General features: G+C 35.3%; 1 protein-coding gene across 4 annotated transcripts; it reads right to left on the bottom strand.

Moving 5' to 3' along the window:
• Nucleotides 1–119: 119 nt before the first annotated feature.
• GCT (RNA polymerase II transcription mediator) lies at nucleotides 120–26,580 on the bottom strand. 4 transcript variants are annotated; one of them, XM_029273044.2, is made up of 22 exons: nucleotides 26,291–26,580; nucleotides 25,173–25,246; nucleotides 24,959–25,098; nucleotides 23,881–23,967; nucleotides 23,664–23,751; nucleotides 23,504–23,584; nucleotides 21,939–22,016; nucleotides 21,775–21,854; nucleotides 20,580–20,658; nucleotides 20,162–20,491; nucleotides 18,043–18,102; nucleotides 17,300–17,543; nucleotides 16,138–16,398; nucleotides 13,746–15,119; nucleotides 12,100–12,343; nucleotides 11,869–12,016; nucleotides 8,353–8,440; nucleotides 8,180–8,258; nucleotides 7,457–7,752; nucleotides 5,496–6,564; nucleotides 2,844–3,215; nucleotides 120–1,037 (listed from the first exon to the last, which is right to left on the bottom strand). In XM_029273044.2, the coding sequence occupies exons 1-22, from the start codon at nucleotides 26,312–26,314 to the stop codon at nucleotides 469–471; spliced, it is 5,865 nt and encodes a 1,954-aa protein (XP_029128877.2). In that variant the 5' UTR covers nucleotides 26,315–26,580; the 3' UTR covers nucleotides 120–468. The 4 variants fall into 4 exon arrangements, with proteins under 4 accessions (XP_029128877.2, XP_082927606.1, XP_029128891.2 ...); XM_083071480.1 differs by having other exon boundaries at nucleotides 21,778–21,854; XM_029273058.2 differs by having other exon boundaries at nucleotides 21,939–22,013.
• Nucleotides 26,581–27,183: the final 603 nt, after the last annotated feature.

Raw genomic sequence — 27,183 nt, 5'->3', positions numbered from 1 at the left:
TGGTAAGCGAGTTGACAGAGCTTGAGCATGTGGAATGTTTCAAAGACAATAGCCGAAAAAAACAGCGCAAATGTTCATATTATGCAGCACAATAATTAATTATAGATAGGAAACCAATATTAAGGATAAAATTAGTTACTGGCACATTATTGTCTTACAATATCTAATTACAAAGGAAATGAGATTTCGGAGACTCAAATACTAAGAGAATATGGTATTCTATGCTACGATCAACAGTTTCTATCAATCATGCTAATCTGGGTTAAATCAGCTGTTTTAGAAAAGCTCATGTACATTCCCAACAATTTGCTAAATCTATTTCCTCCTGGAACACATCAGCCTCTACACTTAATTTACATAGAATCACGGGATCTATAGTATGATACAGTCTACTCAGTTCAGTTTGGCTGTCTTTTCTCTCAAACCAATGAGCAGAGTTATGTCGCCATCATTGTATATAAACCGTAGTCAAGATTTCTCAGACTGCTTGGAGAGCTCTTTATCAGCAAAATGAAGAAGTCTTCTTAGTCTTAGAACCATGTCACAGTGGAAGGGAAGTGCTGTTCGCCGCTCTAGGTATGTGGGGCTCACTGTCATCCATGACAAGGCATGAAGCTCTGCTGCAAGAGACTCCAGAACCAAGTGGGTCTCAATTTCAAAATCTTTGGCTTCCCAGTTTAAACTTCTACCACCTTGCTTGTTAACTCCCCGGACAATCTTCTCTTGGGGGATGTTAGCACCTCCATAATAATCAATGAGGCTCACAGAAAGTATAGAGGGCCATTCTTCTTTCAGGTTGCTTCTATAGTCCTTCCTCATAGAAGGTACTGCTTTTGAAACCACAAATCCAGTAGAAAGAGGAAGAGCAGAACCCTTGCTGTGAAGCAGATGAGCTAGCGGTGGCGACTCTGCTGTGAGGCATGTGGGGAGTTGAAGACCTGTTGGAGGAAGGAACCGCATGCTGGGAGAAGGAATTAGAATATATGCAGAAGACGTAGAACCAAGAGACTTCACTGGAGTGAAACCTTCTATGTAACCTAAAATATACAAATCACTACCACTTTCAGTTTCTCCAAAAGCTTTTGCTATCAATACTTCCATGATTTACTTTATAAAGAATATTCAAATGAGTTAGCACCACAAAAATTCAAAATTTTATATTTTGGTTGGTTGTGAATACTCTCCGTTGCCATTACATAAATAATTATAACTTTATTATCCAGAAATCCTAAGCTGAGAATAATGAAATGTCTATCATTATTATACTGCAAATCAATAATAGATTCAAATCCTTGAAGGATACTTATCTGAATTTCCTTTATTTAATATTTATACTGTCATATATGCCAAAACACGGTTTTGGTGTATTTGGTGCAATGCAACTTTGAAAAATGTAAGCAGTCACGGATGTGTAGCTATTGCCTATTCAGCATATTCCCAGTAATTGGGTTAAGGGAAGCAGAAGAAAGAATTCATGGTCCATGTTATCAAATAACCATTATGGCGCCACCAAAAACATATAACAACCCCCCCCCCCTCCCTCTTTTCCTCCATCCATTATTTGCCACTGTATAGTGCCGTTGGCCATGGTGTTTGCAATGACAATGCAGTTTACGGCACTTATGGAGGAACTTCCACCTTTTTTTTTAATTTTTAAAAAATTCTTTTAATAATGTTATTATCTTCATAATCAGTACAGTAAGCCAATTTCTTAGCTTTCACTATAATGACCATAGGGATAAAGTAATTTGCATCCTGAAATAAATTAAAATGATACAGGAAAAGGCCTTTCGTATAAAGACAAAAAAGTCATACTTGCGTAGTGGGATATTAAGATGCAGATTCGGTAGGCTATCCAACTCACAAGAGATCCACTTCTAGGTACAACATTTTTATTGGCACTACTTGGATCACTTAGAAAGGTGTTGTAAATATCAATGATATTTTTAGGTCTAAAATATGTGATAGTATCATGTGATATTTGTTTCCCTATTACTATTATTTCCTTTTTAGGAAAATATTGACCCTATAAAAAGGGAAATTAGTGAATGTACAATACACACAATTAAAATACAGTTTTTCTCTTCCATATTTTTCTTTCAACTAAAGGCAAGAAACAGTGTGGTAACAAGATCAAGTACAGAACCTGAGTACCACACTTGTGAACTCATATAGTTTGGACAGTTGCTGAGAAAACTGAGATTTATGCTTTGTTTGGAAAGAAATACGAATGATAGAAATAGATAAGAAAAACTGTGGAAAAGATGTACGGAGGGAAAGAAATAGGAAATTAGGAAGGACACCTCTATCGGACATATACTATAGTATCCTACCCAAAATCAAACCATGTGTGAGCACACACTTCAAAGCAGGCTAGTCAAGTACTCCTGTAAGCCATAAAGCAAGGAGTTACTTACCCATGCCAGCTTTCAGTCAGATCAGTCAAGTCTAGGAGAAGGGAAGGTACCGCCTTTTAGTAACAACTAGGTCTCTATGGCTCAAGGCTTGAAGAGCAAGTCTTCTGATAGTTCTCTGTTAGGACTTAACAGCTATCAGTTAACTGTCAATTTGCTTCTATGACAGAATTCTTATATATACCTCTGTATTTTCCTTCAGTAGTTGTAACATTTATCATAATCATATTAGTCACAATTTCAGTTTCTGTTGCAAATTCTCATATTCCAGTATCATTTTTCTCATCCTTCCACATTTTCTTTCATTTTCCCACATCATGATTTTCAATACTGATCTTATCTTTTCTTGTAGGCGTACTCATCCATCATAACACTCATCTCATTAATGCAATAAAAAAATAGGGATTAAAATTATTGTTGGAAACTCACCAGGAGTAGACGAATCTGCTTGGAGAACTAGTTGTAACGTGTGATCCATGGAAACTGCAACAAAACTAATGCTCTGGGCCCAATGAAGCAAACCCCTTGAATTGTCAACCACAGAATGTCCACCCATAAGCTGCTTTCTTGCAGCAGGTTGCCCCAAACCGCCTTTCATAAAACCAGTGGATTTGGTATGAGGGCTGTACAAAGGACTAGGTGAGGAAGGAAGAGTTCTTTCTGGGATCAAACTCATATCTGGTTGTTGCAAAGAAGAACCATTACTAGTTGCAGACATCCCATCAGACATAGATTTCCGCAATTGCAAAGGCCACCTCTTCATCTCAGACACACCAACAGAATAAATGGCTTTCTGCCACTCTGTTTGAATAAAATGTAAGTAAAAATGCATGCATATCAGCAGACATACACAGGGAATGTACTCAAACTAGCTTCTCAACTTAAAGTGGGTGTAGATATAAAATCAACTTGCTTTTGATGTATGTATATATGCCAACAAAAAATCATGCATGTTAGTGTGTTTGTGTATAACTTGAAGGTTAACAGCTTGAACATGGTCTAAAAACCCACATGTTCAAATACATTTGAGACAATATCTAAAACTTCTCGCAAAATTCATCGTTATCAACCAGAAGCTATAGAGCTCATTTTGATAAACCAAACACTGAATTGCCCAATCATATGTACAATACAGAATGAAAAACTTAGCAGTGACACCCATGCCCACAAGAAATATATTATACAATGTAACCCTATATAAGGGAGCAGGGTAAACATCAAAAAGACAAAGGTATCATGTGCAATCTGATGAAAACATTAAAAAGGCAAAGGTATCAGGTGCAATCTGATGAAATCAAAGGGATATCAACGTAAGTCTCTCTAATAATAATTAGTTCTAACATTTAACAAAAGAGATAACTATTTTCTAATTTCTTTTCATCTTCCCCTTTAGGACATGGAATCATTTTAATTATATGTTATATACATTTGAAAAAATAAATACTAGATAATTGGAAGTAACCCTAAACCTTAAATGGAGCCAGCTAAATTGCATTATTACAAGTGAGATGCTCACTTGTTCTGACTTTGCTCCATAAAATTAAGATGTCAGCTTTTGCACACCACAGGTATGACTATGATAGGCAAGAAAGCAACCACAACCAGAACCACGGGCCTCACAAATGTATTACAGAAGGAAAAAAGCCCATTGACTGTAATTAGAATTTCTGTTAGCAAACAGTTAGAGAAAAGTCTATAAATAAAACCTTTAGAGTGTGATAGGGATTTTCATGTGAAGTTTATAGTATTGATAGGGCTATTTTCCTGTGGCGATATGCAAACGCTCACAGGAAACCCTCCATGATCAAACCAGGGGACTGGCTATGTTTGAAGATCAAGTCCCATAGGCAACTTTCTGTGACCACCAAACTTCTTCCTAAGCTATTAGCTCGCTGGTCCTTATTTGGTTCTTAAACAGATTGCGGCAGTTGCTTTTCAGCTGCAACTTCCGGAACAATCTCAGATTCATCTGCTTTTCCATGACTCCCAACTCAAACTAGCAGTTGGCAATCATCCAGTAGAAACTGAAATTCCAACTGAGCTGCAAGGGGATTCTACTACTTATCAACCCCACAACATTCTAGAAACCTGCACACTTGATCAGTTTGGAGAACAAGTTCAGCAGGGACTAATCCAGTGGCACGGAAAATCATCGGAAGAATCAACTTAGGAGGACAACACCACCATCCAACACCAATTCCGTGACTTCAACCTTAAGGACAAGGTTGCTTCAATGGAGGGAGGTATTGATAGGCAAGAAAGTCAACCACAACCAAAACCACGGGCTGTACAAGTGTATTACAGAAGGAGAAAAGCCCATTGACTGTATTAGAATTTTTGTTATCAAACACTTAGAGAAAAGTCTATAAATAAAACCTCTAGAGTATGATAGGATTTCCATGTGAAGTTTTGATAGTATTGACAGGGCTATTTTCCTGTGTGAAAGGAGAGTGCTCCTTTGTACATTTCTGAAGCATTCTTTCAAAATAAAGCAGTGGAACCATTCTTTACTTTCTTTCTCCCTCTCTGCGATTACCATGTCTTTTTTGCTTACTTTTTCAAAAGGATTCCTAACAGTCTACATATTACACATGGAAGTATATAAACATATCAAAACCTACACTGGACCCACCCAAATTTTTATTGAGCAGTCTTGTGATGATATATTGAAATTTAAGAAAATGACCCACCAACAACTTCAAAACCACTAAAAACATCACCACTGGGTACTTTGCAATAATTCTCACTCAACAGTCTCATTGGACACTGATATCAATCTAGGTGAGGTGGCCACTATCAGGGAATTTATGTTTATGCACATTTTATGTAATACTGTGAATTGGCCATTACATTTAGGACTGTAGAAGTGTTTTTCAATTAACTTCCAGCACTAAAATTCTAGATATGGTTATCAACCACATCCATCTACATGAGGGGAAAAGGGGATACTGAAAGATAGTAACTCTACATGTCTTAATTATGCCATCATGCAATGCCATTTCTTAGATTGGATTTGCCATGACCCAAACTAGTGAACATATAACATACCTCACAAGAGAGAGGCAGAGAAAGAAATCTTACCAAGGTACTCAAGCTCATAAAACCCTCCAATGCGTGCTATCACAAAATCCCGAGGCTTTGCAAGGCCAGGATCACAAGATTGAAGTATTAGACAACCTTGCTGGAGAATTTGAACAAACAGGCACTGCAGACCCTTTGTATCCTGCCTACTGCTTATTCCACCAAAGGGGAAAATATTGCAGTCCAGCAATTCTCCTCTCGAATCTGTCCAGATGCATACAAGCCAACGCCAGTCCTCTGTCCATCCATAGCAACAATGTAGGCTTGGAGGAGTCTTTGGATCAGACCCAGATCCATCAGTGCTTGAAGCAGACTCCAAACTTCCAGCAGTACTCGTATTCTGTAAATAGCTACCACTACTATCATCTGTCAATGCCTTGGAAGATTCTGAAGTGGGGCTACCAATAACTGAAATACCATTTTCAGGAGAACCTGATTCTGAAAGAATAAAAAGGGGTTCAAACATGTAACGAATTTCATCATGAAGAAAAATATCACCAGTTCTACTTGGATCACAGTTTAAACCCCCAGTCCTTGTTGATTGCCAAGAATTATCCCAAGTACCAGGTCTCAAGCTAGCATCAATGTCACCCTCCCTAGGAAGAGAATGTCCTGCCATTCGAGGGCCAACACAGTCTTTCCACATCCCAGAGATGGGAGAAGGCATTTGTGTCAAAACAGAATGAGATCTACTAGAAAAAGCTGATTGAGAAAAATCACTAGAGATTCCACGTGAAATGCGACGAGCCTTGCTGTATACAGTAAAGGCAGTCTCTTTTAAAATGACAAGCTCACTAACAGATGGACTTGTGACTCTGAAAATGGCATCCACTGTAACTATCTGCAAGACCAATTTTGGAATACTAAACCCAGAAAGCACAAGGATATTAGCTGCTGAAGCTTCGTCAACAGTAGCCAAGCCACTTAATGCCTTCACAACCTGACTATGCAAGCTAGATCTCCTCTCTCTATCTGACTGTTGGACAACCGATCCAATGGCAACTGAAGATTCAATTACAGTTTGCAAAATTGCAGTGGGATCAGGAAACGGGCACACCACATAGATAACCTAAAAGTGAGAAAAAAAATGAGATCAAAAGTATCAATACAAAAAGATCTGCAATTAAAAAAAAAGAGATAAATATGCTATGAGAAAATTATTGTTAAATGAACAGTACCATGCCATTAATGCTTCAAAAAACCAATTAGACTGTAAAAACTTCGTCATAATGTGATCTTATTAGCACTTAGGAAACATAAAAACTTGTGTTGTCAAAACCAGACCGGATAATCCCACTAGTTGAACCGGAAACCGATCAATCTAACGGTCCAAAAGAATCACAAAACCAAGGTATGAAAGAATCGGTCAAAAACCGAATGAACTGGCTCAAACCCGGTCTAAAAAACCAGGTTAAACCGGTCTTTTTCAAAATAAAAATCTTAAATTTTTTAAAATATTTTTATAATAATAAATAAATATATTTAATAAAAATTATAATTAGAATAAATTATGTTATCTTTTAGTTTTAATAATTTTCTTATAAAGATATAATTTAGTCATTTACATTAATTTATAATTTTTATGTCATGATATTATATATTTTAAATTATTATAATTTGAGATTTTTCTACTCTAAATGTAAATTGTTAATATTTATTGTTATATTTTATTAAAATTTAAACAAATATTATATTTAGACTTTTACATGCACTTCAAAAAAATATATAAAATGATGTTTTATTTTAATTTTTGTATTATAAAATTATGATATTATGTTTATGTAATATTATTTTTTGTATTATTTAAATATTATTATTATCTTATTAATATTGGTTCAACTATGATTAACCTATTGAACCTTAAATCAGTAACTTGACCAGTTTGATGACCAGTCCAATTTTAAAAACATTGATAAAAACCATTCAATCTAAAAAATTGAGCCAATAAACAAGTCACTTACCAAGCATGAACTGTTACTTCCTTCACTAGGGTTTGTAGAAAAGCAAGAGCCAATTTTCAGCCCTCTAAGTGCCTTTGAAAGAGACTTGAGATAGCTAGCCAGGTCCCAACCATTAGATAAAGATAAAAAGTAATCACTTACTGAACCAACTAGAGATGTATTGCTGCTCTCAATCTTCATTGATTGGGGGCAATCAAGTAGAACAAAACCACAAGATGACAACTTTGCAGACTCTATCTCCATCTGATTCCCCAAGGCTTGAGGTGAATGAGTACCTAGCTTGCATGTCTCATAAACTGAAGCATAAAATCAAAATATGATTAGAAAAACAAATCAATACAAAAAATCTGAGTAAAGGGGAAAAAATAAGGCAAAAATTAAATCAGCGGTCACAATGCATAGAAATCTAGAAGCATTTTGCTCTGGCAAAGCAATCAGTTATTGTGACATTTAACTAGTATCCATCAAAGGGAAGTCCAGAAACATGAAATGATTTAAGCACGTCAAATAGCCACTATATCCATCAAAGGGATGGGATTCAACTATGTTTTCTCTACATTTTCCTCCATCCTTTATACTGACAATATTCATGATAAATACTTTGAAATAAATAAAAAGTTTGCTAAAGCCAACATAAGCATATTGTTTCACTTTCAAATATGCAACTTTCAAACAATCAAATATCCATTATAAATAAATTGAAACATAATAACAACTATTAACCTGTTCCAAGTTGTTGAAAAAAATCAGCAGCAGCAGAAGTAAGGGGATCAATGTCAGGACATACAACATGGTACGTAACCTGCAACCAACAATGCATATATTGATTTAGAATTAGATTATATGGTAGACAAGGTTCCATTAGTAACAGCAGCTATTAGTGATAATGAACTTACAGGCTTCTGTAGAGCATAGGGCTCTAGAGGAGCCTTTTCCCAGTGCTGCAAAGAGTTCGCTGATGTCTTGAGCCAATCATCCTGATACCTATTGGACATGTTTTATGTCAGTGATTAACTAAATACCAAACTTCACAGTACCAGATACCTGCTGTGTTACCTAACTTAATGATATTCAATATATGATGAACAATATACTGGCAAATAAGCAATTGATTAATCTATTGGGTTATTTTGAGCATTTAAAAATAAATAATTGAAATTGTTTATGGCTTAATTCCATGAAAAACTGACTATATTTTATACATAAATAAATACAAACATATCATAATTATAGGGATTACTACTCAATTAACAAACTGAATCAAAAACTACCCTATATACAGCAGTGTAAGTGTTCAATTTCTAAAAATTAATAACATTCAATCCTATTCAACAATGGCAATGGCTTAGAGAAAGTTGAGTTAGCTTGTTCTTTTACTAAACAAGCATAAGCCTTTAAGAAGGAAGAAAAACTTGATTAAGTTATGAGCTTCATATATAATAGATAAATAAAACCCAGTGCATGAAGTTCACACCAAGTGGGTCTAAGAAGGTAGATGTAAGCAGCCTTATGTCTTGCAAGCAGCGGGGCTGTTTCCGGGACATCACGTGTGACCTCTAGATCATGAGACAGCAACCCTACCATTTCACCAAGGCTCTCCCTCGTATATAATATATAAATAACAGGAAAAATATTACTATTGTTTGTGCCGGTTACAGACTAAGAAAAGAAAAAAAAACTTGAGAATGGTGAAAAGTGTTCAGAGAATTCTGTTATTGAAAGGTGCTCAGAAAATGAACATAAAGAATAGTACTGTTTGGGATTTTTATAGGCCATGGAGGAGGAAACAAATGCAAATGAGTATGCTGTGAACTTCTGTGTAACTGCTTAAAACTACAGTTAGAACCTAACAGGAGTCTGATAACAACCTTGAGAGAACCACACCACAAAGGTAGATATGATAATTGGAGAGGCCAGGGCCTTATAAATCCCACACATACTTCCAGTATGAAACTCAAGTCTTGTGCCTTACGATTGGAACCTATTAGAAAGTCACCTTAATTGCAGTCACCTATCCAGAGTGCGGCTCTTTGGAGGAAACGGGAGCGGGGTGCCACCTTAATTATAGCCTCAAGGGTGGTAGTCTAGTCCTACATCGACTAGAGAAATGACTTAAGTAGAGCTTGTAAAGCTGTGACAGCCCTCACCTAGTCACCTTACAAGCCAGTTGTATGGAGTTGAAAAATTAGACTATAAGCCTAAATTGTAAATTCTAAGAGATCCTAACATCCCACCATGCTCTGCAGCCCTAGTGCCATGCAAGCAGGCTGTGCAGTAACCTTTTGACTAGTCTTGGCCAAACACTGCAATACCAATAAGGTTGTTAAACAAGAGATCCTGCCTAGGATCTGAGATGATAACTCGTAACCCAGGGATCATCATAACTCCAATTGTAAGATCCTATATTCCTGCCTAAAATACTTCAATATATAATACACGTGCACAAAAAACAACACATAAAGAAAACCTCTATATCATAACATTAAACAAACTTAAATTCATAATCTTAATAAATCATAAATTCATAACATAATAGATTAATAGAATTAAAATTCATAATAGTCTAAAGATAATTTTAGAAAAATTCTGAAAATAAAAGGATGATTAAATAAAATATTCAGCAACTTAGCCTCAGTGAGAAAAACCAAAGATTAGAATTAAATCAATAGAACAGAAAGTGCAACGGGAGTAACCAAGTGAGGGAGACCCATGGTGGATAACAGAGGGGCAACCAAATGCTGGGTAACAGAAACTGACCCTAAGAAAATGAGAAGCAAGATGCAACTTCATATGTATTTGTAATTTTTAAGAATTAATTAAATAAAATTGTTAGAGAAGAAAATTAAAATTCATCATATTCTGATGAAATAAAAATATAATTAACTTAATTAAAAATATATCCATTTTAATTATAAATTTGTCTAGAAGTATATTTTTCCAGGAGACTTAATTTTTTGACAAACAAAGCAAAACCAACAAGGCTAATTCCACGTGTGAGGTAAGGTTGCCAAATCATGGACAAGTGGAAGAAGCAGGCAGTTAGTTGAGATGTGGGAGACTGAGGTTCTTGTTGACTACCCTTTCCTGGACAAAGAGTCCAATTCCATGTGTTTGGTGATGAAGTGAAGCACTGGATTATATTTATAAGGAAAAGAAACGGCGCTCAAATTCTTAAAGAAGATAACAAGAGTATGCACAGATACTTTCAACTCACAGATACCTCTTTTTTAACACTATTTTTTAGTGAAACCCCATTCTAAACACACTGATAGAGAGTGGAACTAGATTATTTGTCGGGGCCTGCATGGGACTTCACCAATAGAGTAAGTGTTGAGAAGGGTGTTGTAAAATTTTCTACACCTAACCTGCTAATTTTTAATTTCTCATGTTAATTTAACACCTCAACTGGGCATGGTGTTTTCATCCAGATATGGACAATCGCACCTCTGAATTTCAAGCCAAGCTTCCCTAGTTGTATAAAACAGTTATTGGGGGAAAGACTTACCCAGAAGAGCCAGAGAAAAATATTACCATGAGTCTGACGGAAGTAGCAACTATGAAGGAATAAATGCAATTGTGTGAACGTGTTAATGAGTCTAGTTAACCATACTTTCCTGGCTCTAGGGAAGGCAACTACATTATCACCTAAAGGGTACCCACTAAAAGGATTTGGATCCAGATATTTACCCGCAAAAGTTATTGAAGATGGATGCAAGTCTAATTACTTTAATATCCACCTTGCCTCATAGACACATGTTATTTGATATATAAATTTTGAAAATAAAAAATATTACTTATACAACTAACACAAAATAGTTGGTGGCATATCCTATCCCAGTCTCCACAAATCGTATTCTTATTTGAAAAGTCCTATTGTCCTAACTCTGTCATCTAATGCCTTTGTGGCTTCATCTTTTTCATCACTTCATTTAGTTCCGAGAGTAGTCAATTGTTCCTCAATCCAACCCATTAGGCATGGGGCATTAAGGTGACCATCAAGCATGGGTAAATACTAAATAGGAACCCATTAGGCATGGGGATGAACACTGAAGTTGCTACGCATTCAAATGAGTGCAGGACCCATTCAAATGAGTGCAGGAACAAGTCTTCTTTTAAACAGGTACAGGGATAGATACTATAGTATGATATATAAACCATACCCATCATTATCAATGCCTGACTCTTTTAACTTAGTCATTCTCCCTTAGTTATTTCATTATTTGTATAAGCAATGCTTATGCACTGCATTTTCAAATAAGGCTAAACCCCGAGCGCCATCTATTCATCTTGTCATATGAAAACCCTGTGCAGCATCATTATCATCTAAACCATCAAATGCACTCATACTATGAAAATACCTATTCAAACTTTCTTTTCTATAAACATAAACGACAAGCGTACACAGTACATACCCTACAAGTATAGAAGGAAACGGAAGAGCAATGAGAGTAGGTTTTAGCCGGGAACATAGTTGCTGCTCTGACTCTGTACTGCATGAATCTTGACCAGATCTCCTTTGAGAAGTCTCATCCACCTTAGCACTATCCATCATGCTGGAAACTGCAATAGAAACCAAGTTGTATAAGTATAATTAGTATAATGAACTAAAAAACTACATCATTAATGTCAACGCAAACTTCTACCCTTAATAGTGGATGATCCACCAACAGATGACTGGGATGGACTCATTGGTTCTGAAGAATCCCTACATTCATTTATACTGGATTCAGCAGAAACTCCGTCAACTATGCTTCCAGTATCAACCAATTGATTGCGTCCTTTACACCAATCAGTTACAGTTAATGGCCCTTCCAAGTTGGGAAAAGCAGATTTCAAAGCTGTTTTTATGTCAGACTGTAGCAAACTGATGACAGTGGATGCATGAACCTGACAATTGAGAATACTGGAATAATTAGTATAAAAAAATGGTACAGAAACCAATCAACATCATTGAGTACAAAGCATTATTAGCCTAAAGCCCTAAATAAGCAGCCCCATGCGAATTACCAACAATAGTAACAACGGATGGGGCTATGAGAAAGAATTCACATCCTAGCACAAATCATTAGTCATCACATCAAAGACAGATTTCTAATTTGATAAACAAAAGTTGTCAAATTACATAGTCTGTCTAGAACCAGATAGTGAGGAAAAGAGGCTGGTGTTAGGCAGTCAACAACAAATATAATAAATTGATGAAATGTTGTGACAAAGAAAATTATTTAGTTAAAAGTATTTGTTAATTGCTCTGATTGGAGATTATCTTGGAAGACTAGAAGATTAAATGGGATGGACCTATGAAGCTATACTGTAGCAATAAGTCAGCAATCAGCATATCTCATAATCCTATTCAGCAATGATCGAAACACATTGAAGTGGATAAGCAATTTATCAAGGAAAAGCATGATTGTGGTTTGTTTTGTACTTCATATGCATCTTCACAAAGTCAACTTGCAGATATATGCAAGCATATAGTGATTATTACTTTTCCAAGTAGCTTATTTATTGTGTTTACCTGAATTCAATTAATCTTAGGAAGTAGTGATATTTTAATTGTTCTCTTGAAAATAGTAGTTATTTATCATCTCATCTTTGTGATCAACGTTAATAGAAACAGATCAATTGCTGAGTGGTAAACATACACTCAAGCAAATTCAGAAATATTTATTTATCTTTTCTCACCTATCTGAAGACAATCTATCATGAAAATTTTAAACACAAGGTACTCATTTTGTGAAATATGGACCCAAAAATATTACAAATTTACAATACATAAAGAAAACCCATGCAATATTTCTGCAAGAACATAATATTTACATTTACAAGATAAAGGTTTTAAAACGCATACAATAATTATTAGTAAATTCAGCATGCCAATTTAGTTTCAATTCCATAATCGTGAAGTGACATGCAAATACTTATAAGAGTGAAGTTAATAACAAACAATTTCCCACCCTTAACAATGCTATGGAAGTTGACAATGAAAAACATCATGTCATAGAACCAACACTTCTAGTTTAGGTTATTACAAGCATTTAATACCACTCAATGTATGTCCACGTCAAATCCAGGAATCCAAACTAATTGTTTTTACCTCTTGCACCCGAAAATCTTCTACACAACTCAACAAGAATAACTTTAAAACATCCAATCCCATATCAAAATTATAGCAATTCATTTTACTTCTATTATCAAAGACCAAATCCTAAATCCATGACCATGCCCCTAAGGAGAGCGATATAAATGGTTCAGAGGTTTGCACAACATTAGACTTATAGTGAAAGCTTACATCTGCAGAAAGTGGATCCACTAACTCCAAGCCAGCAATGTCCAGTGAATGAGAAGAGGCAAGAGTTCCCCCACAGCCAGCATGGACCATGGAAGGCCCACAACAAAATCCACGCCTCCATTGTTCTTGCAGTGCAAGCAGACCATATGGACCATCACCACAATCCGCATCCAAGGCCAGATCAACAAAGGAAATAGCTTGTTGGACAAGCAATGCAATCCCGTCAAGAAGCTCCTGAAGTGGTTTCCTTTGACCGTAAGAAAGGATACCTTCTTCATTGAAAGAATTATGAGAAAAGGAAGGACCAACTTCCATGTTAGGTGAATTTGAAGGTTTTACAACTTTTGAAGCTCCTAATGTGCGCCAAACACCAATAGGAGCATTAAGGTGACCATCAAGCATTCCTCCATCAATATCACCTGCAATTCTAATTGGTATATTTTCTTTCTTCTTCACATCAAACTTGCCTGATATGTTTTCTGTGGTGATACTTGGGTCGCTAGGAAGCTGATTCAAAAATGAAACCCCATTGGACCTACTTAAACCAATAGGCATTAGGTTAGTTGAAGATAAGAGAATATGGCGTAACCTGCACATGGAAGCTTGCAACATAACACATGTAATATCAGTTGCCAGCAAAGTTTTTGCAGATAGAAGGTGATGCTCTGCTTCATGTGTGCATTCAGTCATCTTCCTTAGGGAAGACTTAACAATAGCATTAGAACCAATGTTTGAGAGTGGCGCTAGCCCCTCAGATTTAGCAATGCTGTTATCATTACATGTGACAGGATTTTTATCACTTTTTTCCTTCTGGCTCTCCACAAAAGTATAGCAATTTTTTGAGTGGAGACTCATACTTGCATCATGTTTTCCAGAACCTTTTTTTGTATTGACAACCACTCCATTCTTCCCCTCTGATCCTTCAGTGCAGGGAGAAGAGGGCGGTGCTGCACCGTATAAGTAATTGTTTGAACTTGAATTTGAACTCTCTGCTTTTAGAGATTTTGGAAAATATGGGCTTCTGAAAATTGTTGTGGACAACTCAGAAGTAGGGGTCTCCACAGCTCCAAATTCAGGAGCAAATGTCATCATTGCTTCAGCTTTCATTATATGATCAAACTCCCTCGTATACAACATTTGAGTTTGATTGGTTGGACCCGAAGACATGGAGTTATTCAAGTTATCTTGACTTTTGTTAAGACATTCCTCCATGGCTGCTGAAGGAGGGGGGTTATAGCTCTCAAAGGAAGGAAACCCAACAGGCAAAAGTATTTGATCTGAAACAACATCTATCACACCACCTGGACTGCTGTTGACATCTCCACAATCCGGAGCAGAAAAAATTAGTGCCTGAGATTCCGCAGTTCCTGGGGGCTTTGTCAGAAAAATGATCACACAATAAGAGACCAGTATATAAAAGACCAAGAAGCAGAGAGAGAACAATAATATTGAATTAATAAAGAGGAGGAGCTTATAAATTTAAAGTATTCACGAGTTGAACAAAAAGATTCTAACATTGGACATTATACTAAGCAATCAACCAAATCTTATATCCAAATTTTAATTTGAAAAAGAACCATCAAGATATAATTAAGATTCACTACTTTATGCACACACATAAGATAAAGGAGAGACAAGGCATAAGTTAGAAAAACACCTTATACTCCCAAACAAAGAATAGAAGATAGAACAAACTAAAAATCTTCAATAGTGCAACAAGGATCTTCAAACCTTCTCTATGTTCGAAGTGGGAGGAGGCCCTTATTGTGGTATAGAAAACAATCCAAATAGGCGTATAGGGAAGTGTATGTATTTTTAATTTTTCATCCATAGGAAAACCAAACGTGCATTGTTCCAACTTATAAACTGCTAGAATGAAGAAAATGCATAATTATTATTAAAATTCTTTTTTCCCAAACGTAAATTGAACAAATTTAAAAGTTGGCTTTTGTTACAGATATTGTGGATATGTCACAGATATTGTTGATACAGATATTATGGTTATTATCCAAGTTATCAATTAGGGATATGATTAGATTAGTGTCCATAATATTAGAGATTAGTATCTTTATCATTTATTGTATTCTCCCTATAAATAAGATTGGTGTGTGTACAACAATACACACAATTCCTTAATTACAACAGCTTTAAACATTTGTTATGCTCAAGGAAAAATAGGTGATAATAGATATCAAAGAGTTGAAAAGTAAGACATAATTATTTGGATGTGTAATTTATGATTTAAGACATTAATTGTGGTGTGCAATGTGCACCTGTTTAGAAATGGATGTCACAACTCAATGGCTCTCACTAAACTCAGGATTATAGATGAGAAAAAGTGGAAATCAAAAGAAAGAATCCTCTTTAAATCATAGTATAAATATTCAGATACCTCTCCAAAAGGCAAAACATCATTTTCGAAGAAATCACCAAAATCACCAAACTCTGATAGAAGGGCTTGAATATCCATTTCCATGCCCCTATCATCATCATCCCAGTCCCAGTAAGACCCAATTGGTTCATTTCCTACTCCTGTAATGGCTGAATTGTTCACTTCCATGGAAACAAAATCAGACATGTAAGCATCTTGCACTGGGATGTTTGTAGCTGTACTTAACAACTCTGTCACTCCAGTTCGAGACCGCTTAGAGCCCTGCAGAGAGACAAGAGCTGCTATAATGCTCAATTGCACAAAAACTAGAATCAGCAAACAGGAAAACTAAATGCACTCCCTCCAAAACCACAAAAAAAAATACAATAATAAGAGCACGCAGAATATTGTCAAAGAATCTTTCATATTTTCAAGAAAAATACAACATAACTATTTTCTCAATTTATTTTAAAAATGCAGTAAGCCTTCTTCATGTGCACACAATCTTACGAGTGGCTAGGCTATAATGTGAGGATACTGCTAACTTGCCAAGTACCTGTATCCAGAACTCATGGGTAATGGTCTCAGTTTCATACTATAATTTAAAATGTTGGTGTGCGTATCATGTACTACCAAAGGGTATGGTAACTACTCTCACCGGTATCAGTGCATCTTGCATGCAATACATTACATTTGGCGAAATGCTATAACCACCACCTTTCTTTTTCATAATCCAATAAAATGTGATAACTGCTTACATCCCAAAGAATATGAAAAGGGAGAAAATTTATGGTAACTAGCTTTAGTAATGTTGGTAGAAGTGAAGAGACTAATTTTTAACGGCAATGTGCAGTTTATGCTATAATTTGATTCATTTGGTTGAAGAGTAATGTTCATATTTTTGAGGTTGATAAGCTTGTCAAATGATATGAGATAAGATTCAGCTATTTACTCCCGTTTGGTGTAAAGCACATGGTTTTTTAAAAGGTCCCTAGCAGATATGCAGAGTGATTGGGTGGCGTTGTTCCATTGTTTTTCTTCTCTTTGTTGGTTAAATTTTCTGTTTTATTTTTGGTTGATCCATTATCATACAAGTTCCAAGTAATTTTCTTTTACTCATAATAAACTTTCTTTAAGTAAAAAATATTCAACATAATTTTTTCAAAAGTAAATAATGATATACCAATTTGGGGCCATCACTTTCCAACTGATCACCAGAAGATACCATAGACTGTCTACACGTTAAAGAATCAGCATCTGCCTCTAATTCACTCGGTCCTGTAGTCTTGTAATCACTATCACTAGAGCTGGCACTTAAGCTACTAATACTGCTACTATTGCTATTGCTACTACTATCATAACTATTTTGCGTGCGAGTTCCATTGATTTCAGTCCAAGGATCTTCAGTACAATCCATATTACCAGCACTGCAGAAGGCAGAAGAAAAATTTAAGAGTCCAAGATATAAAATTGAGGCTTTAGCAAAAACCAGAAAAAAATGTACTCAAACATATTTATGTGCTCAAAAAAATAACCAATAAGTTATAGGGTTAAGGTTTAAAGTGGAATAGAAGTAAGACAAGGTTTTTCCAAAAACCTATTGCTACTTGTCAGCAATTTTTTGATAAAAAAAAAAATTATAGCAGAAAAGAAGAAAAGCACTTTGGACTATGGAGACAATAAGATAGGTAGTCATACAGAAAATTCAAGATACAACAAGAAACAAAAAAAAAACAAAACAAAACAAAACAAAAAACAAAAAGAAAATTGAAAAATGCAACAAGCTGCCTAGTCTGTATGCCAAACAGCCATCAGCATAAGACAGGGTTCACAATTAACCTTAACAATAATCAAAGATACAAGAATCAAGAAAAATCTCAGGCAAAAGCATGCATGAACACAGAGAGCAATAGAGAGAGGACAAACCAGTGAATAAAGGAAGAGGAACCAGGCAGGGATGGTCCCATCCAATTCTGCAGCCAAAATCTGTATGTTTCACATTAATATAGTATGAAATCACAGGGTCTTCTAAGAATTGAAGTATAATGGTTCATATGAAAGCACAATCGAATGCACATATAACAATTCATCTGACAAATAAATTTGTTACAGCTCAAGCAGCACCAAGAACTGTAGTTTAGGTGGCAACAATTAATAAAGTAAGAACTTGTATCCAAAACAAAAATAAGATCAAATTAAAAAAACAAATATGGCTGTATTGCACATGAAACAGAGGAGGCCGTTGAAAAAAGAAAATAGTTCAAAACAAAGATGACAAGGCACAGTAGCATGTGCATGTGGATTAAAGGTCAGATGGGTGATGGGTTCTTGAATCGAAGGTTACACAGTACATAATGCTCACTTGACTTGGACTGTTATTCAAACAACACCATGATGATGAATTACACTAACATGAGCATGTGGGAGCAGGGGGGCTGTGCTCTACCTCACTCCAGTAACCAACAACTGCTCTTGTGCAATTCATGCTACTATTTGGAGCATATCATTCAAGCATAAAACCTGTATTGTTAATGAGATTTGGTTGCTATGTAGCTGATTTGGATATTCGGTGGTTAGCTTCTATCGGGAGTCAATCATGTGGCCTTTTCAAGGAGGTTCTCCAAATAGAGATCAAGGTTATCGATGGCGGATAACGGTCTATGGCGGTGAGGCCAAAAATCCTTTATAACTCTATGGCGGATGCCATGGCGGCCTATGGCGGACGTCATGGCGGACAAAAAAAAATTAATAATAAAAATATTTATATATATTATATACAAAGAAAATAGCAAAACAATAAATAACAAGTAACAAAACTAAATTAAAAGCAACATAATATCAACTTAAATACTTAAATATCATAACAACAATACCATAATTCATTAAGTCTCATAACATAATTGATTAAAACACAACAAAAAACATAGAAAAACAAGAGTACAAGAAGCATTTTGCTAATCTAATCATCCTTCTCATCATCATCCTTCTCCTCCTCTTCCTCAATATAATCATTCTCTTCATAAAATAGGAACAATAATAAAATAGGAACTCAATATTATTTTAGAATTTATAAAAAAAATAGAAATTTAAATTGACCCAATTAGTAGAAGAATTAAGATTAAAAAAATTCTTGTTGCAGATGCAGCAACCAACTCATTAAAAATGAAGAAAGGATTCAAAGGAGTAGGAAAAAAATAAAGGAAAAAGGAGGATTAAAACTGGAAAAAAAAAAAACTGTTAGGTTTTAACTCGCCGGAGTTGCTCGTCGGAGTTGTTCACCGGAGTGCAAGACCACCACGATTCAGGTCGCCGGCCAAAAACGTGACCAAGGGGTGGTGGGCGACGGTGAACGACAGTGATCAAAGATGGTTTCGAATTTCATAGGTCCTATTCATGCCCGCATTGTGGTTCAGGTCGTCGAAGCCGTGGACCACCGCGGTTCAGGTCGCCGGTCAGAGAGATGACCGGCGAGTGGTGGGCGACGGCAGAGGAACGTCATCGGAGACTGGTTGAAGGTAGATGAGCTGCGTTTGGGTGGGTGGCTGTCGTGGCTTCTCATTCTTCAACCCTAAAACCATTAGGGCATACTTGTTGGGCCTAGTTTGAAGCCCAAAACTGGCCCCAGACCCGTTACATCCGCTATCACCTTTATAGCGTTATGGGTCAAAACGGAAATGGCGGCCGCCATGCCGAAAATGGCGGACGGCGCCACAAAACGCCATTTTGCGGATGGCGAATGGCGGCAAGGCCCAAAACCGCCCCGCCATACCGTTATAGCGGCGTTATAACGGTTTTTTGATAACCTTGATAGAGATGCAGAGGGATTGGGCAATTTTGCCCCACTGACATTATTTTGTTATAATTTTCATCGTAATTTTCTTCTGCTAATAAACTTCTTTACTTAACATAAACAGTACATTAAAAAAAAAAATCAAGGATGAAAACCAGCTTGAATAGATTGTCATAACAACTACACACAGCTCTTAATCAAAGAAAGGAGAAAATAAAGATAACATAGAGGTATATGTCCATTGAAAAAAAATACCTTCTCAAGGAAGACCTTGCTAATGATGTTTGCAAAATTGGCACGAGCACTGCCTCAGCTGGATAGAGAAATGTTTTCTCATAATCCAACAAATGATCTGGAGATCCCTTGTGATCACTTCGTCCAATAATAGGAGACTCAACAACATGAAGTTTGGGTAAATTCCTGACACTAATTTTGTTTGGCTGAAATGTGTTGTCAGTTCCAGATCTAGGGGAGCCAAGACTTACTTCAACATAACAATTCTGCCCCCTCAGCTGGCAACCAACACCCTGGGAAACATGATTTGGGAGACCTATAATTCCATTGGACACCCTATATTTGGTAGAACTGCTATTAAAAAAAAGGAACTCAGTCTGCCAGTCATGGGTAATATCTTGATATATCAAATGTCTATCTAAAAGGTTATAGAAGGGACCTGAAATAGCTTTGTTTGACAAGATCACTAGGTGAACAACCAGTCAAGCTGCCACGCATTCCATGAGGAGAAACAATCACTGCCACAATAATGAAAAATAAAATCAAACATGGTGCCAAGAAAAGCCATCTGGAGAACTAAGATAAACTCAGTAACCCTTTTGGATATTGCTAACTAAATTAGTAATGAACATGCATGAACATATGATATTTGTCAGAAACCCAGCTTAGAAAAGAGAATATAAAAGAAGGATTGAATTTCTTGATTGAAATTGAACAGAACAAAGGAGAGAGATCTCTCCTCCAAGATATTCCCCTTTACAAAGGATTTCTCCTTTCACAAAGGCAATAGCTAAAATTACAAATGATAACAGATCTGAATGAATTCTATCAATTTATCTCGCAAACTTCATCTAACTCCCACTCTAACTCACTAATGGGCAACTTTGTTTAAAAAAACAATTATAAAGAAGTTCTTTTGAAAAAAACATTTTTTATGAAGTAGATAGGAGTTGCTGCTTATAAAAAAAGAACTTTTTTTTAAATAAGCAATTTAGATAAAATGTCGAAAAAGTAGAAAACTGCTTATTTTATTAAAAAAAAATGCTTTTTTGGAAAGAAAAAAAAAGTTTAAACAAAACACGGCCAATATTCTAACTATCCCAATTAACTCTCCCCCACAGTCTTAAAAATATGACACCTGAAAACAGAGGAAGACATTGACAAAGATAGAGACAATAACATCACAATAACGTATCAATAATAGAGAAAGAATAAATAGTCTCTTTCCTCTTCTTCAACAACATAGAAAGAAAATTATTGGGAAGAAAAGAACCAAGTAAAACAAGCTTGAGATGCAGGTTCCTTCTAATTATCAAAATATCTCAAATGTATGTAACAAAATCTCTAAGATGCAAAACCCAGTTTTCAGTACAACAAAACTCCTCAAACCCTCCTAACTTATATAATAGACCAAAAATGGCCTTGTACACATTAGCAAAAGTTTGCAAATACAAAATGTTATCCCAAAGGACAGCAATCCTCATCAACCAATCCTTGGAAATCCTAGCATTGCTCTCCATCATTACACACCAAACAAAAGCCAGCATAACCAAAATATTTTAGCACCAGCAAAGATGGGATAGATAGCACATCTATGAATAGTAAATCTGAGAAACTGAGAAATAAATTTGAACAACCTGGAAGTCCATAGGCTGACTCTGTAGAATGTCTTAATACTTTTTCCAAATCACCCGTGGAAAGCATCCGGATATGCCTGATAAAAAGGGGTAAAGATGATAGGTAAATGTTCCAATGCAAGATAACTATTGATTAACTAAAAAACCTAGCACCATCATACTTTGAGGACACTATGACATGTATGAAGATTGCCTCCTCGGTCGCAGCAAAGACAAACTCAACTGCAGGCTGTCCTCTTCTGGAAATATCAAGTATATGTAATAGCAAATTCAAATTATGAAATACTAAAAACAGAAGATAGCATGGTCACAATCAGAAAGCAGTAAACAGGCAAGACCACACAAATTGCATTGGCCAGTCAACTAGCCTTGGTGGGATTTTGAATTTAGAAATTTCAAGGTCAACGCAAAAATTGCAAATATGACTAAATCTATAGGAAATTTGAGGTCTAAATGGAAAGAAGCATGTTACAGTACAGTTGGCAGTTCAGAAAATTGTTCCACGGAATATGTTGAATTAGTTATGTCTGCTTGCATGATAAATAGTTATAATGACCCATACTCAGTGTTAATGATGGATGATTCTGGTAGCCAGACAAAAACCCATGATGGCATTGTAGCTTGTGGTGGGCAGAATAAAAATAATATATAGTGAGAAATAAAATTGCAATGCAGAAATAAATATATATAAGAAAAAACCACAAAATAACTAACAAGTTTTAGACTTCAAATAACAATCAAATGATAGCTAAACACCATCAAGTTTAAGACTTCAAAACAATGACAAATGATCAAAAACAATACAAACATAATGTTAATGTCTTAAATGTATAATCCTCTAGCTCTTCCTCAACCCCCAACAAACCATTTTGTTTGCCATTTAGTGAGACACATCACTCATTCACTCTTCCTCTTCTTCAGAGTCCTCAAAATTGAGTGATTCTTCTTTGGTTCCTCAAAATTATCCCCAATTACAATTCTTCATCAAATTCAACCATTATCACTTTCCCTCTTGAAGGCAATTATGCTCACGCCAGGTAAGAACATTATGGGTGGTGATAGGGTCAGTTAAGAGTTATGTCAGAAAGAAGGGGAATGGGCCTGCAACTGATTAAGCCCACTGCGTGTGGGTTTATGTTAGGAGACCATTAGCTGTATGTAAATAGGAAGAGGGTTGAGACTTGAGAGGGATTTCATCTTGTCATTTGTGAGAGAATTGGGGCCTTTGGGCATTGGAAGGTGCAATGCCTTGAAGTTCAACAAGCTAAATATTGTATTGAGGGAGAAATTCCTTATTCTTTCTAATAAGATACCAAGTTTCTATCAATTGGTATCAAAGCTCCAATCTTGGAGTTGTGAGTATCAATTATTGAAGACGATTCCAAAATTTGATGGGATGGGCAATACCTATTGGTGGCTGATCAATTTAGATAAGTATTTTGAGGGCCCTACAGTGCATGAGGAGAAGTATCTTGGGTTTCGATGGCATTGAGAGGAGATGCTCTCAGTTATATTGTATTCAAGGAGAAACTCCTTATTCTTTCTAATAAGATACCAAGTTTCTATCAATGGCAAAGTTCTCCTTCTAAGTATTTAACATAATTGTATACTCAAGACTCGAACTCAATACTATTGATTAAGCTTGCACAACCTTACACCAATTGATTTACGTGCTAAGTAGTTACTATTATATACTCTAACAAATCTAAATGTAGCAAAAACATACCTGAATAGTTCTTCTCTTTGAAATTGATGAAACTTTGAAAATACATCTCCAAATCTCATGTAATAAAGCCCATGCAAAGCTCTGCCAAAGTCAATAAGATAAAATGGCAAGATACAACAAAATATTAATTTCACTCTCAAGAGTTGAGGGGGAAAAAAACCTTTCTATACGATTCCTCAAAGCCTGAGATAGAGCAGCTGCAACCTCTTCTGAATCCCCAGGAGCCAACCAAAGCCCAGAAGCAACAACTTCAATTGAAAAAAATAACAAATAAAGATATTATCAGGAAACACAAAAGTGGGAGAACCCCAATCCCATAATCTTTGAAGAAGGGAATGTATATAACCATTACAAAAGTTTAGTTATAAATATGATACCTCTTAATCCAGATACTGCTGGCTGAGCAGTCTCAACAACTGATGAATGACGCCCCGAAAGAAAAAGCCACAACTTTATCTTTTCGTCTGCAGGTTTAATATAGAAGGCATAAATTTAGTAATAATTTGGAATTATTGAACAATTGACAAAAACATAATGAGAGAAAAAACAGTTTTTAATGCATTTTCTTCTTTTTGGAATAGCTAGAAAACATGAAACAAAGAAAAAACAAGGGTCAATCCCATGTTAAATATTTTCACCTCATGATAGGAAAGAAAACACATTGAGACAGAAGAAATGTATCAAAATGACAGATATATCCTTACTTCATTTATATTTATATTTTGTTACATTGTAAGGGTTCAAATGTCCATTAAGTATTTAACATGGTTTTATTCTTTCTTCTCATGTTTCTCTCCTGTTTCTTAATATCAAAATTCAAAACAACAACAAAGCCTTGTCCTAGTAGGTGAGGTCAACTATATGGATCACAAACATCATTTGGCTCAATTAAAGACCGAATCTTCAGACATATTATTTACCATGAGATCTTTCTTAATAACATCCTCTAACATATTTCTTGGTCTCCCTCTCCTTTACATGTGACTAAAAACCATGTGATTTAGTCTCCTCACTAGTGATTCCAATGGTCTTTTTTGTACATATGCAAACCACTTCAATCAATTTTTTGTCATCTTTTCCTCAATCAGTACAACATCAATAACTCCTCATATACAATCATTTCGTATCTTGTCCTTTCCCGTGTAGCTACTCATCCATCTTAACATTCTTATTTATGCTACTCTCACATTTTCCTCTTGTTGTCCCTTAAGACTAACATTCCCTAGCATAGAGTACCAAACATATAGATACACAAATTATATTAAAAAAAAACTTCAAAGAGGAAATTAATTTTTTCTCTTCCTTTTCTTTCATTTTATTCCCCTCTTCGTATTTCCCCCTCCCACTCCAGACAAAGTGTTAGGTAACTAAAAAAAGGGTATCATTTCCAACCTTTCCTTCCTATAAAAGGACACGAAATCACAAATGATACAAATCACTAAGTCAGCAATCTACCTGGATTATGCAAACCCTGGGATGGATCCCAAGGTCCAACAAAGGAATTGGTCCATGTGCTGAGAAATCCCTCCTTCTGAAGTTGCAGATGTGATGAAAGCACCATAAACATTGCAGCGTCCTTTTGGTCCACTTTTACACTGTTTGAACAGAAGGCAGCCTCAGTATTATTAAACCAAAAAACCAAAAAGAAAGAAAATGTATTCAATCTGACCTTTTGTCAGGTAGAGGGTTCAGGTCAGGTTCATGAGGAAGAAACTGAAACCATGATATCTGATGCAGACTTCCCTGTACAATTTTCCAGTGAACACATATGAAGACATACAAGCAATTCATAACTAAAGTGAAGCAACTAGGGATATATTAAATTATGGTAAAAGCTAACCAAAACAGATCTTTGAGCTTTAACCTTTTGTTCCCATATTTAACAATGATGTTACTCTTGGAGAAAGGAGATTTGACTTGAGATGTCTCATTACAATAACTGGTCATTTTATTTTTATTTGATATCTCTCCCAAAAGGGAAGCAAGTTTTTTACTTTTTTATTTGATATTTCTCCCAGAAGGGCAGCAAGTTTTAAGTCTGGGTTATAGTGTTTTTTATGAAAAAGGTGCTAGAGCTGAGGTTGATATCTATCCATGCCACTGATTGATAGGATCGAACAACTAAACAAATATCCTTTAGTAATCCTAACATTCAAAAGAGCCATTTCCATCTTGTTCTACTAGTGGGGATCAAAAGGAAAAGAAAGCCTGATAGATAAGTTGATTTCCAAATCAGGCAACTCAGTAGTCCAAGAAATTAGGGTGATACAGATACAGGCAACAACCCCTGGCGAGAGTACTATACGGCAACACCAAACATAATAATTGTGGACATGTGCAGGCAGATATTGAAACTGGTTATCCACTAAGGAAGGGGACTGAAACATGCAAACATTTTTGTTTCAGCAAAGAGCAACTGTGCAGTAATAGTTAAAAGAATTCTCGACTGAACACTGCATATTGCAAATCATGCTTAAAAAAAAGCTAGTCTTGTTAAAGCCTCCGCTGTGTATATATATATATATATATATATATATATATAGAACATGCCTACAAACTTTTATATACGTTCACAAACCAAGCCTACTTCCAAAAAGAATAACGCCTTCTATTAACTGATAGCACTTAAACACGTTTTTACTAACTTATTCGTGAGATGAGCACAGGACAAAGTACAGAGTCAGGTTATGAGATAAGAATATAGGGTAAAACGAAACTAATGATAAGTCGCAGCAGAAAACTAGTCATAAAAAAAAAAAAAAAAAGGTAAGAAGCAGAAAAACTTACGATTTTGAAAACATTTGTCCACATAACTAGAATATGATTATGAAAGCTTCGGTGGAATAGAATTAGGGTTTGGCTGCAAATGCGATGACGCCTCAATCTGTTTGTGATTTGTGTTGTGTCAGACTGGCACTCCGACCTAGAATTAGGAACAGGACGAGGGTTTATGAGACGTTTACTTGCTACTGCTCCTGCACAAACCAACCAAATATGCACCCATTTTATTCAAAAATTCTGAATCGGATTCAGATTGCAACACTGATCCAGAGTGTTTTCGATCGTGGTGAATAAAATATTTTAATAATAAATTATAATAAGCTAAATGTATATTAAATATACTGGTGAAAAAGGTACTATTTACCTCCATTAAAAAACGGATATGAGAAAAAAAAAAAGTTGTTTTTTTAATATATAATAGGAGTATACGTGTCTTTAAAAAAAACATCAAAGTGTCTTTTTAAAATTATTAATATTTATTAAATTAATTAGTATTGTCCGTGATTTTTAAATCGAGTTTAAGTTTTAAATTTGTAAAAACAATTAATTTTAAATATTATTTTTTATTATTTAAAAATTTAAAAGTAAAATCATTTTAAAAAAATATATATTTACTAAATCAAGTTATTGTTTATATATATATATATATAACTGAAATTTAAAATAAATTATATAAAAAAAATATTATATTAGAATATATAAATTATATTTTATATATTAAATTTATTATAAATAATTTAAAATTATAATTTTGATTCCTTATCTTATTTATTAGATTTATTTTAGTCCTTTGCTTTTTAAAACATTTATTAAAGTCTTCTATCTCTTAAATTTAGACTAATTTAATTATTTTAAAATAATAACTATTTTTAATTTTAAAACATGATTTTGGATTATTT

Source organism: Cajanus cajan, chromosome 3 (genome assembly GCF_000230855.2).
Source record: "Cajanus cajan strain Asha chromosome 3, NIPB_CcT2T_4, whole genome shotgun sequence".
Taxonomy (NCBI): Eukaryota; Viridiplantae; Streptophyta; class Magnoliopsida; order Fabales; family Fabaceae; genus Cajanus; species Cajanus cajan.
This window is presented reverse-complemented; position numbering and strand designations above follow the sequence as displayed.